This window comes from Euleptes europaea, chromosome 6 (genome assembly GCF_029931775.1).
Source record: "Euleptes europaea isolate rEulEur1 chromosome 6, rEulEur1.hap1, whole genome shotgun sequence".
NCBI classification, from domain to species: domain Eukaryota; kingdom Metazoa; phylum Chordata; class Lepidosauria; order Squamata; family Sphaerodactylidae; genus Euleptes; species Euleptes europaea.
Window position 1 is genome coordinate 89,455,484 of NC_079317.1, and position 16,137 is coordinate 89,471,620.

At 42.1% G+C, this 16,137-nt stretch overlaps 1 protein-coding gene across 1 annotated transcript in view; it reads right to left on the reverse strand.

The window, feature by feature from the left end:
- Window positions 1-12,741, reverse strand: part of IGSF22 (immunoglobulin superfamily member 22) — a 38,031-nt gene extending 25,290 nt beyond the window's left edge. Inside the window, exons 1-10 of the mRNA XM_056850756.1 lie at window positions 12,614-12,741; window positions 12,261-12,397; window positions 10,660-10,759; window positions 8,856-8,895; window positions 6,210-6,387; window positions 5,116-5,229; window positions 3,188-3,350; window positions 2,491-2,763; window positions 1,828-2,112; window positions 73-197 (exon numbers count right to left, since the gene is read on the reverse strand). Of these exons, the coding sequence (XP_056706734.1) occupies window positions 73-197; window positions 1,828-2,112; window positions 2,491-2,763; window positions 3,188-3,350; window positions 5,116-5,229; window positions 6,210-6,387; window positions 8,856-8,895; window positions 10,660-10,759; window positions 12,261-12,397; window positions 12,614-12,740 (1,542 nt within the window). The 5' untranslated portion in view covers window position 12,741. The remainder of the gene's footprint in view (window positions 1-72; window positions 198-1,827; window positions 2,113-2,490; window positions 2,764-3,187; window positions 3,351-5,115; window positions 5,230-6,209; window positions 6,388-8,855; window positions 8,896-10,659; window positions 10,760-12,260; window positions 12,398-12,613) is intronic.
- Between the last annotated feature and the right edge of the window lie 3,396 nt (window positions 12,742-16,137).

Genomic DNA, 16,137 nt, shown 5'->3' on the forward strand with positions numbered 1-16,137 from the left:
ACAAAAGGTAGCTCCCACTAGTTACAAGATTCATACACGTAAGTTCCTTTGATGGCAAAATGAACTGCTTACCTCTTTACCATCCTTTAACCACACACCTTCTACCTTCTCATCATTCAAGACAACACAAAGCTCTGCTGGTTCTCCTGTTGGAGACTGAACATCTGACAGGCCGCTCTTCACTGTAGCAAATCTCTCTGGAGAGGGTGGAAATACTCTTCATTAGAGCAGGGGATGAAGGGTGTTGAACAGGAATGCCAAGTATGGTATCATTGGGTTTGAGAAGAATAAAATATACCCCAGCTTGCAAATAGGGTCTGAAATTCTAATACAAATACAATCTCAGGTTGAGGGTTTTTTTAAAAACCTGGTTTCATGGATCTAGCTAGGCAATGATTAATTATTGGTTGATGAGTACTTCTCCCACTTCATAGGCCTAGCATGGAAGTGTGCATCCTGTATTTTGTGGATGCATGGCTATGCATGGCTGCTTTCTCAGGCAAGGGTAGTTATGCAAGGTCAATTAAATAGCTGCTACAACAATTTTCCCCTTTCTAGATCATAGTAAAGTATAACTGAAAAAAGTGATTTGAAAAATTTGGACGAAGTATATTATAGTGGGCTAGTAAATGTTTTCATCCTGTCTATTACATTCCCCACCCCCACCATCCTCCAAGGAATTCAGAGTGGTTCTCTTCTGCATTTTACCCTTACAAGGTTTGCATGGGAAGAGGGATACCACTGTGTTCAGCTCATCCATTTTATCTCCAGCTTTACACTTACAGTTACATTTTATTCCAGACTATTCAATGCATCATGGGCCATTACTGCACCAAGTATTTACAACATTTATAGAACCGTCTTATCTTTGTGTGTTCACACCCAATACCTTCCACTTGGTCTTGGAAATTATTTCAAAGCGTCAAATGTCCGCGCTCTCAACAAACGCTTATACTAGGATGCTTCCCTTTAATCCGTTGCAAGGACAACTTCCCCTGAGGTGCGGACATGTTACTCTTTTCTCCGCCCTCTGTTTTCCACACAGTGTTTCTCCCTCCCCTCTCCTCTCGCGAACAATTTTATGCTCTTTTAAAGTTTTTTCCCCCTGAAGTGCTATTGGACTACCAAAGCAATGTTGGATCGTTGAACTACTAAAACTACCAAACAAACGTTGGAGCATTTGACCGTTTGACCAACTACCCTCCCTTTATGATTTCTCTTTGTCCTGGGCTTTGCAGACTATCAACTTTAGCAATGGCAGGAGAAAGAGGTCCTCGCTTGTGCGCTTTGTTGTGATCTCAAGAGCTCTAAGACAAACGTGGTGCAGATATGCGGCCGCGTGGCTCTCTGCTCTGCTTGTCCGCTTTCTCTGCTTTCCCACACAATTTACATGTTTACAGTGGCTGAGTGAGTCACCAGGCAGCCCCAACAGAAGAGAGGAGGCAGAATAAAAACCACGCTGGCTGGTGGCAAAAGAGCGCAAGCCCAAAGTCAAAAAAGGGAGGGGGAGAGGGGGAAACATCCTGCGCGTGCCCAGCGTCACGAGTGATGCAATGTAAGGCTTTCCCCCTGGGAACGTAAGGCTTTCCCCCCCTGAAAGTGCAGACAGGGGATAATGTGTGGTAATCGATTAGTGTGGTAACAGCCACGGCCAAATGACGCACTCCTCAGTAAACAGAAGCTACATGTGGCTGGAAAACAAAAGCAATATGATGCCCGTCTCCTCCCCATTCTGCCACTTGCATCCTAACCACTTAGAGTCAGAGACCTCCTTCCAATGCCATGGTTCCATTTCATATTTCAGCACACTGCTTTGGTCAACCTTACCCTCTACGGTTACATTGCAATTGCTGTAGTACTCCGTGGGGTCGTTTTCTTGCATGGCAACTACCATGTATTCTCCCGAGTCATTCAGCTCAGCATCATCGATGATTAGCTCTGCCATCTTCCCTTCATGGGTCATGTGATATTTGCTAGATCTCTCAATCACCCTCCCGTTCTTCATCCATTTCAAGGTGACGCCTTTAGCAGTCAGCTCGCAGTCCAGGCAAGCTTTGCCCTTTTCCTTGACTCGGACATTTTTCAAGTTTCTGACAAACTTAATTGGAGTGCCTTGAGAGAGGAGACAGAGATTGGTTATATGGAGTTTGTCGCCAACAACCTTTGGAAATCAAAGCCAATTATAAGGCTGGTAGGTTAATAAGAGTTTATTGGTTCAGTGCTCATAGGGAAAATGCAGAGATTTCAAAACATGGAATAGGTGGATAAAACATTTTCACTGCAAAAAGCAGGACATCCCAGATTGATTTGCTGTCTAAAAATACCCACAGTGCGATATCAGCAAGAATTCCCCCATTAAGTCAGAGCATACAACCATATTTTTCAAGCAAAAATCTACTGAAAGCTACATCACAGTTCCATGCTTGATATGACAAATGTGTTTGTTGCATACACAGGCAATGAGACACATACAACTTGAGCATTACTCACGCTGAATGTTAAGCTCGGTCTTTGTTACAATGTCTCCAGCTTCAGCACTGACTTCACCCATGTCACTTGTGCGTGCATCTTTAATTTTCAAGGTGTGAGTTAACCCATCTTCTGATGAGATGATCTCATACTTGTCGTCCCGCTTCAACTCCTTCCCATTTAATTTCCAGGTGAAATTGGGCACCTTCTTTGAAAGGCGGATCTCAAATACAGCAGTCTGCCTCTCAGTTATTCTCAAAGGCTGCAAGTCTGCCAAAAACCTCAAGGGCTCATCTATTAAAACATTAAACAAACAGCAATCTTCACTTTTTGTATTGGTCCTTAAAAGTGGAGAAGTCTCTATAGTAGCGGGCCGGAACATGAGCTCCTGTACGTTAGTGTAGTTCTACAAAAATAATCAGAACTACTACGACTTGAACATGCTGAAGATATGGAAGTGGATTTAACGACTCCCTTCTGCTAAATCTTCCTCCTTCCGCTTTCAGTGGAGTCAAACGAAGACTTAGCAGAAGAGAGGTATTGGATCCAACGTGGGGGAAGGGATAATTAAGTAATAATTGATTATGAATTATTCCTTCATTGGAGGAAGAGAGAGAGGAAGAGAGTCACTGGATGCAACTAACAAAAGAGAGTCATTGGATCTAACTGATAATGCTCCCATCTTTCTTTTTCATATATAATTAAAAACCAAATTTACCTATTACTTTTAGTCGTGCTGAGAGCTGCTTGTCACCTACGAAAACACTGTACGTTCCCATGTCACTTTCATTCACATTAGTGATGTGGAGCATATACTTAGTGCCCATCTGTTTCGTGTCGTATTTCCCAAGCGAATACTGAATGCGCAAAGGTTCATCACCCTGCAAAAAAAAAAAAGGACATCTTTACAAGAACAAGGAGATGGTTATATACCCAGGGCATAGAAACTGGAAGCAGTAGCATCTAAATGCAGATTTCCACAAGCATAGGCATAATTTGATAGCTCAGTATGCAATGCTAGGCACCCAAATGTTATGAACTGACTTCACTTAGAAGTATTATTTTTGAAGTGGCCTCAGGTAACATGAAAGTTAAAAGAGAAAGTGCCAAAGCAGGGCTACAGCTGAACATCAAGAAGACAAAAGTAATTACTACAGGAGAATTACACAACTTTAAGGTTGACAATGATGAAATTCAAATTGTTGAAGACTTTCTATTCCTTGGCTCCATCATCAACCAAAAGGGAGACTGCAGCCAAGAAATCAGAAGGAGATTGAGACTGGGAAGGGCAGCCACGAAGGAGCTAGAAAAGATTCTGAAGTGTAAGGATGTGTCACTGGCCACCAAGATTAAGTTAATTCATGCCATCGTATTTCCTATTACTATGATGTGAAAGCTGGACAATGAAGAAAGCTGACAGGAAGAAAGTAGACTCCTTTGAAATGTGGTGTTGGAGGAGAGTGTTACGGATACCATGGACTGCCAAAAAAACCAAATCAGTGGGTTATAGATCAAATCAGGCCTGAACTGACCCTAGAAGCTAAAATGACTAAACTGAGGCTATCGTATTTTGGTCACATTATGAGAAGGCAAGAGTAACTAGAAAAGACAGTCATGCTAGGAAAAGTTGAGGGCAGAAGGAAAAGAGGAAGACCCAACAAGAGATGGATGGACTCAATAAAAGAAGCCACAGCCTGCTATTTGCAAGATCTGAGCAAGGCTGTCAAAGATAGGACATTTTGGAGGACATTGATTCATAGGGGCGGCTTGAGTTGGAAGCGACTTGACGGCACTTAACACACACACACACACACACACACACACACACAGAGGTAACATGAGATGACTCTCTGTGGCATTAGATTTGTGACAGCTTGTTCAGATATGCAAGTCATCATTTGATAAGAAAGCCACCAAGTGATAATCATGCATACATTACATAGGCCCAGGCAACGATGGCAGTATAGGGCTGCAAAGCAATGAATGTTGCTTGAAAAATGAATGTTTCGATAACAGCACAAATTCATTGGAGAAATGTGCCATCAAGGTCAAGTAAATAAAAGACAGTGAAACTCTGGGAAAAGCTCCCAAAAAGTAGCAAAAGAAATGGGTGTTAAATTGGTTATTTCTATGTTTGAGAGCCAGCGTGGTGTCGTGGTTAAGAGCGGTGGTTTGGAGCGGTGGAGTCTGATCTGGAGAACCGAGTTTGATTCCCCACTCCTCCACATGAGTGGCGGAGGCTAATCTGGTGAACTGGATTTGTTTCCCCACTTTTACACATGAAGCCAGCTGGGTGACCTTGAGCTATTCACACCCTCTCAGCCCCACCTACCTCACAAGGTGTCTGTTGTGGAAGGGGAAAGGAAAGGGATTGTAAGCCAGTTTGATTCTGCCTTAAGTGGTAGAGAAAGTGGGCATATAAACACCAACTCTTCTTCTTCTTCTTGTGTTCTGTATGTATTATTGTACAACTACATGAACTATCTTTATTATTCCTCTTTCAGTATCAAATTGAGTTCCACTGTCTTGAACAACTATGAAGCCATGAAGACAACCAGTTAAAAACCTATGGCAGCTACCCTTTAGTTCTTTTCTCTGAAAATCCCAGATATCAGTTTACTTAATTGAAATTGAAATAAAGATTACCTTTAACCATATCAGCTTAGTATTGGGGTCTTTGAGTTCCAAGATAGTATCAAATATTGCTGTGGTGTCCACTTTAACAGAAACATCCTCCAGAGGTTTCAGAATTCGTACAGCCTGTAATATCAATTAAATATATATTTTTTAAAAATCTACATAATTTGCCACATCCAAACCTTATTTTGTTGTTTCTTAAAACTCTGCTTTTGATTTGTTCATTATTCATGAGAGAGAGAAAAAAACAGCAAAATGTGGCTTCACTGCTAGTGGAAACAAGGGCATATCTAGATCTAACACATGGTTTCCAGCCCTGTAGATCCCACCCATAGCTCTTTATACCTAACTTTTCAAAGTTTTCAGGTTGTAGATTATATTAAACTGGAATATCTGGAATGTTGTTATTGATTTCCACCCTTCAACCAAGCTCTACATTCCAGCTACAAGTACATTGTCCCTGTAGATTTTGTAGCAGATTTATTCCAATGTACATTCGATTCAATCATTTCCTGCTTGCTATGTGAATAACATTGCAACACTAGATAACTTGGTGTTGAATCCAGCCAGCGTAGTGTAGTGGTTAAGAGCGGTGGTTTGGAGCGGTGGACTCTGATCTGGAGAACTGGATTTGATTCCCCACTCCTCCACATGAGCGGCGGAGGCTAATCTGGTGAACTGGATTTGTTTCCCTGCTCCTACACACGAAGCCAGCTGGGTGACCTTGGGCTAGTAACAGTTCTATTCTCAGCCCCACCTACCTCACAGGGTATCTGTTGTGAGGAGGGGAAGGGAAGGTGATTGTAAGTCGGTTTGAGTCTCCCTTAAGTGGTAGAAAAAGTCGACATATAAAAACCAACTCTTCCTCCTCTTCTTTTTCACTTAATCTGACATAATTCCCATCTTTTTGGTGATCAAAGGGGACACCTACTTCCTTTTTACTCACCAAAAAAGCTGGTTGGATCCAACCCATTGTCACTATGTAAGGCAGGAAATTTGAAGAAAATTACTGCAATGCAGTCGAGATATTGGAATATATTATGATGTACTCATGAACAGATATATGTTGACCCAGCATTTTAGAGTTCGATGGCATCACTTACCTCAACTTCTACTTTCTTTTTCATCTCCTTTAGTTTTTTAAGGAGCCCTCGGAAATCTGTGAACCCATACTCCATGCACACCTTCTCAAAATCCTTCTTGGGCACCTTGGAGAGGATCTCCAGCATTTCTTTCTCATCAACTACCCTCTTCACTTTTTTCTTTGGCGCTGGTGGCCCCCTGCATGTGTGAGATTGTTTCCATGAATTCACTAAGCTGAGGAGAGTTCTTAAGAAAATGTTCAGCATCCTCACAAAAATTAAAACTTCCTGCGTTCAATGGAGGAAACTATAAATAATTAAACTCATTTGGATGCCTAAAGATGACTTATTCCCAGTCCATTGTGCTTTACTTTCTAGACACTATCAACAGAAGTATAGTGTCCAGATCACATGAAGTGATGGTATTGCTTTACTCTGCTCTGGTTAGACCTCACCTAGAGTATTGTGTTCAGTTTTGGGCACCACAATTTCAGAAAGATGTAGACAAGCTGGAATGTGTACAGAGGAGGGCAACAAAGTCCTATGAGGAAAGGTTGAAGGAGCTGGGTATGTTTAGCCTGAAGAGGAGAAGACTGAGAGGGGACATGATAACCATCTTCAAGTACTTGAAGGGCTGTCATATAGAGGAGGGTGCTGAGTTGTTTTCTGTTGCCCTAGAAGGTCGGACCAGAACCAACGGGTTGAAATTAAATCAAAAGAATTTCCATCTAGACATTAGGAAGAAATTTCTAACAGTTAGAGCGGTTCCTCAGACTTCCTTGAGAGGTGGTAAGTGCTTCCTTGAGAGGTGGTAAGTGCTCCTTCCCTGGAGGTTTATAAGCAGAGACTAGATGGCCATCTGTCAGCAATGCTGATTCTATGAACCTAGGCAGTTCATGAGAGGGAGGGCATCTTGCCCATCTTCTGGGCATGGAGTAAGCATCATTGGGTGTGTGTGGGAGAGGTAGTTGTGAAATTCTTGCATTGGGCAGGGGGTTGGACTAGATGACCCTGGTGGTCCCTTCAAACTGTATGATTCTGTGTTTTGTCACCTTTCTCTTCTTTTTCTCTAAGAATGCTCTGAGCTGAGTGGATTAGCATGTGTCCCAGTTCCAGTTAGCTGGGCTTTGGGCTCCATGTAGACAGGGATCCAATTTTCCTGGCAGTTCCTTGGGATCAAGATTTGACTAACTAGTGTGCTTTCTCATGGCTTATATCCCCATAGCAGAAACCAACATTCAGGACTGGGTGTTTAAAGTGTGATGCTGCATCAGACAGGCCCTCAATCTCCCAGTCCAAATTCTCACCATGGTTTAAACAGTTTAAAAGGGATCACATCAGAGCTTAATACCTGGTGAGTATCCGCTTCCATAACCTCAGAATAGCTTTTACCTCCCTCCGGTTTCAAACTATGCCAACGGCTTTGTTAGCTGGATTTTACTCCTGAACACAATGGGCCTCTCGCCTATGTGGAGCCGTTCCAGAGGACCCAGTTCATTATACCTTATTCTGCCCTCTTTACACAGAGCTCAGATCTAAATTTCTCGGAGAGTTTCTAAAGGGCCTAAATCTTTTTCATATCCAGAGAAGCGGCTCTTTCTCCTATCAGACACCAATCCTGATGTTTCCTACAAAGTGTCACTCTTTGCTTTAGCAGCCAAGAAAATCCGAGCTAAAGCTGTTTTTAATCAGGGTGTTTAACATATTTAATTACTAGCTTCTTGGGGGTCAGACTGTTTTAAAGTTGTTTTAATGTTATTTTAATATTATTTTAATGTTTTGTATGATAGATTGTGATGGCCTTTGGCCACAAACAATAAACTTTATAAACTGTCAACTATCAAGGTTTACAGACAGGCAGAGCTGTCCAGCTCCTGCCCACTTGGTTTGAGAGATGGCCAGTGCTGAATTTGTCTTGGATCTCTTAGTCCTTGCCTCTCTCTGTCCCCCAACTGACCTACGGAGTTCTGTAGGGAACAGTCTGCTTATAACTCCATTGTCTCAGGGTCAAACTACATGTTACAATTTGTAATGCATAGTGTTTGGGTTCCCCTAACCTGCTTTTGACTGAGACAGATATCAGGTGTGAGGGAGCTCATTTCCCAAGTATGCAGGACACAGATTCAGACTGGGACCAGGGCATAGGGAAAGAGGGGCTTCATCCTTCCCAATGCACAATATTCCTGACCCCAAATGGCTCCAGGGGTTGTTATTTGCAGTGTTGGGGGTCTGCATGTGTACTTTCTCATTTATTTGATGAAATATCTCAACAACAGTTTTGGTAGCCATGCATAGGTACTTATGGGCTACACCTTTTCTCACAGAGACTGAGAAACTGTAGGAGAAAAGTATAAAGAGCTGCTGTATGGCCTTCAGTGTTCTACTCTGTAATCCATCTTGGAAGGCTGGGAGATAGGAAAAACGTTTTAAATAAATAAATAGGTAAAATTGATTCCTGTACTGTTATCATTCCTCGTTAATGGCTGTGATTAACACTTGTAGTCTTAACCATGCATTGTTGAGTCTCCTGTAAGAACAATAACAGCTTCCTGCTTATTCTGTATCAATCCAACATCCTATTAACAATTACACTGGAACATGCTAGTGGGAAGGTCCGAAGTGCAACCTTCTTGAAGAAAACAGCAGTGACGGAAAGAAGCATCTCACCTTTTCTTCAACATTTTTTTGAAGTCCATTTTTTCTTGACCTTAAAAAAACAAAAAAATGTAATAGATAATTAATATAGATCACCTAAATTCGAAAGGCAGTAAAAAGTAAAAGGGAGTGTGAAGAACAAGAAAAAAACAAGGACCAATATAGATACGAGAAACTGAACTTATCTTTTGGTAAGCCTTTCTAATGGGCTCAAATAATTGCTCTCCTTTAATGATCTATGTAAAATCAATCAATGGATGGTATCATATTCTTTTAAATTAGTCTGTGTTAAAAGTGTAAATAATTATGTTTTAACCAAAAGATACAATGGAGACAAGATACAAACAAAAAATGTTTTTAGGTGTACCTCTTGCCAGGCTTAATGTTCTGAGATAAGAAAACTAACTAGCCGCCCAGGGCTTCTTGCCTTTGTCTGAGTCAGGCCTCACCAGGGTGATACGGAACAATCTGAATCTGTTTGGAAGCTGCAGCTAGTGCCGAATACTGAGGCTAGGTTGCGGGTCAGGGACAACTAGTGGTAGCATGTGAGCCCAATTCTACATCAATTACACTGGCTACTGATCTGCTCCTGAGTCCAATTCAAAGTGCTGGTTTTGTCCTTTAAGTCCTAAATGGCTTGGGACTGGGGTGTCTGAAATAACATCTTCTTCCATACATTCCTGCCCTGGAATTAAGACTGTAAGAAGAGGCCCTCCTGAGTGTTCCACCAATCAAATAAGCTTGTCTGGTGGGAACATGAGAGAGGGCCGTTTCAGTGGCAGCCGCACAATTATGGAATTATGGTAGGCATGCCTGGTCGCCTCACCTTCAGTCTTCAGGAGGCAGCTGAAGATAGTCAAGTGAAGTCCTAAATAAAACTAATTTCATTTTTATTTACTGGCAGTCCTAATTGAGATTTTAAATTAATGTCTTTTATGTGTGTTATAACCGTTGTTTTATTTATGTTGTAAACCACCTTGGCTGCTGCAAGGTAGAAACGCAGCTAATTAATGTTTTAAATGAATGAATGAATATATCAGATTACTCTCAAAATAATCAGAGCAAACCATAGTCTGAACCCCTGGCAGCCTTTTGCTTGTGTTATCAATTGCATACGTTCTATGACAACTTTTTATTACTTTATTTTTCTTTCGGGCAGCCCATTCTTGTGTGTGTGTGTGTGGGTTAGGCAACGCCCGAGGACAGAGCTGCCGTGCTGCCTCCTAAATGGCTTCCAGCCCTGTATTGAAATAAAAAACCTGCCCTTTCCCTCCAAGCCCTATGAAACTACTCCATTCCATGGGGCTACACCACCATTTTCAGTGGCGTAAACTGGAATACTGGCAGAGGGGACGTTCCTGGCCAAAAAGGGCAGAAGAAGCTGCCTAAAGGCAGTTCCACCCCTAGCAACACCCCCTGGATGCTGTACAGGGCGATTCATTGGGAAAACTCCAGTGGGGAGGTTGTGCCATTGTCCGAGTGCTGCGCTGCCTCATTACTCCCCGGGGCTGGCTGTGACACCCAGCTGCGCCAGTCTGCACAGTGCAAGTGGCCTGGACGCTGGCATAGGGGTCACGCTGGCTCCTGTGTGGTTTCGTCCCCCCCCCCCTTGTGGATTGCATGATTAGTCTTCTCTTTTTTTCACATTTTTATTCGGGATCATCTACTCCCCTTTTTTGTTTCTGTTGCAATGTTGTGCCAGAAAAAATTAATTCATTATTACGTTGTTATTGTAGGGCTTCCCTATTCTTCAGCCCAGGGAGCTTTTTTGTTTTTGCAAGGTGATTACTTCTCCAAAATCTTGTTTGGTACTTACCTTCAGCTACATTCAAGGACACAGTGTAGATGATGTCAGCATGGGGATTGGAAACAACACACTTGTAATTGTCTGCATCCTCTGAGGCGATGTTTTCCAACTGTACAGGAAGAACAATACCCAGACAAAAGGGTCAGCAAAAAATTCTTACAGGCTTCATGCAACCAACATAACTTTCCTTCTAAACAATTTGTATTAAATTTATGTTGCCTGAAAGTCAAATCAGCTGTTGTGATGAATCAATGAGCCACTTGGTGTTTTTAAAGTTCTAGCGGCAGCTGCATAATTTGGATCAGAGCTGTGGCACAGCAGAAAGAGGGGTTAAGTCTTCCTTCTGCACCATTTTCCCCCCCAATCAGAATTGCCGCAGGATGATTATTTGCCCCACGAACAAAAAAAAGACACAGTCAAGGGATAAGGCACCTATATATTCTCCCATGTGGGGCAAATAAACATTTGAGGAGGGGATGCAGATTGCATCAACAACGCATTGGAGAGAATTCACCTCCTCCCTGCCCAGTGAAGTCTTGATCAGTACCATAGCTGCCATTTAATTTTTTAAAAGCAGGGAATCCATTCGTAGATCTCCCATCATAACAACTGCTTTGGCCCTGAAAGGAATTTCTTAGTGACAAAAACAGACCCACGTCACCTGGCTAAGTCCAAGCAGTTACTACATACTTTGCAAGCAACATCCCAGGTCCACCCAAGCATTCACTAAAGGTTTATCAAAATACACACACAAAGAGTCTTGAGCACTGTTGACATTGCCATAAGATATTTATGATGGCAGAACTCTAATGCCATGACAAGCTGCAATTAAACTACAAGCAGGCACTAACACAGCTTATTTGTTATACTCTTATGCTCCCTAAAGTACTCCCACTCCCTCTTCCCTATGTGTAGAGCTCAATGCAAAAATTTCCAGTTTAATTGCAAGTTGCAGTTCATTATGATGTTCAAATGCAAACATCTTGAGTTGGACGTCATGGTGAATTAGTGCTTGATCACATTGGAAAGTTTTGTATCTTGAGTTTAAAACATGCAGGGAGGTGTGAACACAGCAAACAAGCTGTGTTCACACCAGATGGCACTTTAACTGCTGCTTGTTATGACATATAAACTCGGTATAATCTGTCATAGTACCATCACATGCTGAGATTCATCAATGGACAGTGGCTCTAGAGCTAAAGTTTCAGTCTTATAAGTAAGACCGCATACATTTTACCTGTAGCTCAGTAATAGAGCATCCACTCAGCAAGCAGAAGGTCCCAGGTCCGATCCCTGACATCTCCAGTTAAATAGACCTGGTAGTAGGTGATGTGAAAGACGTCTACAGGAAATCCTGGAGAACCGCTGCCAGTCTGAATACACAATATTGACCATGAAGGACCAATGGGCTGATTCAGTTTAAGGCAGCTTCATGTGTCATATGTTTACCTCATCTCACCAGTGATTTGGCCCTTTGTTGAGCCACCACTTAGATAATACCATTGCAAGCTGCATTGCTGAAGATCACTGCTGAAGAAATACTTCAATATTACACTAAGAAGGAGATAAGAAAGTTAAAAATATTTTAAAGGGCTACTGATACAAATTACCTTTAGGACATATTCCTTATTGATGCTGTCAAAAAACATCTTTGATCCTTCTTTGATTGGTATCCCACTTTCTCTTTTCCATGTTACATTAGGTTTCGGATTGCCTTGCACTTTGGCTCGAAATACAGCTTTGTCTCCTGCCAGTAAATGTGGAGAATTATCAAATGAATTTAAAAAATATTTTATTTAATGACATACTACCTATTGTGTGCCAAGTTAGTAATTTCATTTGCTTAGCCAACCATTCTCACAGCTGCTTTATCGCATTCACGTATCATTTTTTTTCAACTTTTGGTGTTGAGACAAAATTTATCCTTTCTTGGTGATAAAGCGATTATCAGGATGACTCTTACCTTCAGGAGCTGTTAGTGGACGAGGTTTCTCCAAAAATTCTGGGATGCTCTCTCCTGGAGGGATCTCAAAGGAGAGGGTGACCATGCTGAAGGATTCCACAACAGAAGAAGATTCCTTAGAAACCATCTCCTCTGTAACCAAAAAGCATGTATTAGTCACATAAAATTTGTTGTTCAGATTTTAAAAAAAATTTCAAAAGTACATATGGTATTGTTAAGCACTTTACTAGCTAGAGTATGCATATCATCTTTCCTTCTATGGCTAAGGACGATATCTAATCCCCATGGCCTTCTTCCTCTGATCTTAATTGACAACTTTGAATGTAAGTGGCAAAAGACTGTGGGAAGCAAGTTGGAGAGTCTTGGTCTCTCCCCACAGGCCCTACTAGAGATGGGTAGAGACCAAGCAAAGAAAATCATAATTCAAAGAGTCAAAGATACTGAACGGCAGTATGATCTGTCAAAATCACCTGTATTCATGTCTGCCTCTATGACTAGATACATTCCTGCCCCAGCTGCCTATCTTTCTTCTTTAGAAGTTCATAGCCATAGGAGGGCATTCACCTTAGCCAGGTGTTTGGCCTTACCCTCGGCAGTTCTACAGGGGAGATTTAATAAGACTCCAAGGTTAGAGAGATTTTGCCCATGTAACTGTGGCGAAGTCGAAACACTGGAACATGTGTTTTTCCGATGCTCATTTTATAAGGTAGCCCGTTTCAAACTAATTCGACCTCTGGCAGATAAAATTTCAGGATACTCTGACAAATTTCAGGATACTCTTTCGGATCAGAAAGCTTCTTTCGGATAAGAATCCACACCTAACTAGTGAGGTTGCCAAATTCTGTGCTACAATTTATAAAATTCGTCAAAGTCTTGTTAAGTGAACTCCCAAAGAAATTATTAAATTTAACCTCAAATAGTGCGCAAATGGATATCGTATTCTATTTTACCACAAAACAGTTTAAATGTATGTTTCTTTTTAAACTACTATGGTATAACCTATATAGTTTTTAAGTTACCTTCTGAAATATCTTTGTATCGTTTGTTTTAACTTTCTATTGGCGAAACGCCACAATAATTTTTTACTACTACTACTACCACTTCACTACATTAGGAGCCCCGTGGCGCAGAGTGGTAAGCTGCAGTACTGCAGTCCAAGCTCTGCTCATGACCTGAGTTTGATCCCAACAGAAGTTGGTTTCAGTTAGCTGGCTCAAGGTTGGCTCAGCCTTCCATCCTTCAGAGGTCGGTAAAACGAGTACCCAGCTTGCTGGGGGTAAAGGGAAGATGACTAGGGACGGCACTGGCAAACCACCCCGTAAACAAAAAAAGTCTGCCTAGTAAACGTTGGGATGTGACGTCAGGAATGACCCGGTGCTTGCACAGGGGACTACCTTTACCTTTTATCACTACATTATTTGGAGAATTCTATTCCCAAGTGTCATTTCCCCCTTTGAGTACTGTCATAATAGTCTCTGGATCCATGCCTTCCTTGGCTTCTTGCTGTGGAACAAACTCTTGGTACTGATGATATTTGGTATTCTACAGAGAGTTCTGTGTTCTGAGGAGGCTACAATCTAAATGGAATTCATGATGGATGGGGAATGGGTGGAGAGGGACAGGCAATGGGAACAAGGGGAGAAAGTGAACAAATGCAGCTACAGGTATTCAGGTTTTATTTACAATGAAAGTGAGAGCTGAAGATTGTGGCTAGGGTTTGAAGGAAGGAGAGGTACCGTGTACATGTTCTGTAATGAGTTTCAGGCATAAGAACAACAAGGGATAAAGACACTTAAGGAAAACAGAGCCGTTCATGTATTGAAGGCTGTAGATCTAGAGGAGTGGAGATCATATTTAATATACAGGCAGAGAGATTTTAAAAAGGAGACATTCATGGATGACTTTAATGGCAAGAACCAGGTCTTTGCCTGGATGCAGAAGGAGATAGGAAACCATTGGGGGAGGGGGTTGAAGAGGGCCATCAAATGCACACGTTCAAGTGACTCAGCCCATCTCTAGTCCTCATGGAACTGATGAGATTGGAATTAACCATAAGAACATAAGAAAAGCCATGCTGGATCAGACCAAGGCCCATCAAGTCCAGCAGTCTGTTCACACAGTGGCCAACCAGGTGCCTGTAGGAAGCCCACAAACAAGACGACTGCAGCAGCACCATCCTGCCTATGTTCCACAGCACCTCATATAATAGGCATGCTCCTCTGATCCTGGAGAGAATAGGTATGCATCACGACTAGTATCCATTTTGATTAGTAGCCATGAATAGCCCTATCCTCCATGAATCATAGAGTTGGAAAGGACCACCAGAGTCATCTAGTCCAACCCCATGCACAATGCAGGAAATTCACAACTACCCCCCACACCCCCAGTGACCCCTACTCCATGCCCAAAAGATGCCCAAGATGCCCTCCCTCTCATCATCTGCTTAAGATAATAGAATCAGCATTGCTGACAGATGGCTATCTAGCCTCTGCTTAAAAACCTCCAGGGAAGGAGAGCTTACCACCTCCCGAGGAAGCCTGTTCCACTGAGGAACCCCTCTAACTGTTAGAAAATTCTTCCTAATGTCTAGATGGAAACTCTTTTGATTTAATTTCAACCCGTTGGTTCTGGTCTGACCTTCTGGGGCAACAGAAAACAACTCAGCACCATCTTCTATATGACAGCCCTTCAAGTACGGTACTTGACGATAGTTATCATATCACTTCTCAGTTTTCTCCTCTTCAGGCTAAACATACCCAGCTCCTTCAGCCTTTCCTCACAGGACTTGGTCTCCAGACCCCTCACCATCTTTGTTGCCCTCCTCTGGACATGTTCCTGCTTGTCTACATCTTTCTGAAATTGCAGTGCCCAAAACTGAACACAATACTCTAGGTGATGTCTAACCAGAGCAGAGTAAAGCAATACCATCACTTCACGTGATTTGGACACTATACTTCTGTTGATACAGCCCAAGATCGCATTTGCCTTTTTAGCTACCGCATCACACTGCTGACTCATATTCAGTGTTTGGGGTCTCTACTAAGACCCCAAAATCCTTTTCACACACACTACTGCTCAGACAAGTCTCCCCATCCTATAATTATGCATTTGATTTTTCCTACCTAAATGCAGAACTTTACATTTATCTTTGTTGAAGTGCATTTTATTAGTTTTAGCCCAATTCTCCAGCCTGTCAAGATCATCCTGTATCCTGGCTCTGTCTTCTACTGAATTTGCTACCCCTCCCAATTTAGTATCATCTGCAAATTTAATAAGCATCCCCTCTATTCCTTCATCCAAATCATTTATAAAGATGTTGAACAACACAGGGCCCAGGACAGATCCCTGACGCACTCCAGTAGTCACTTCTCTCCAAATGGATGAACCATTAACAAGCACTCTTTGGGTGCAATCTGTCAAACAGTTACAGATCCACCTAACAGTAATAGGATCTAAACCACATTTTCCCAGTTTGTCAACAAGAATACTATGTGGAACTTTATCAATACTATGTGGAACTCCCC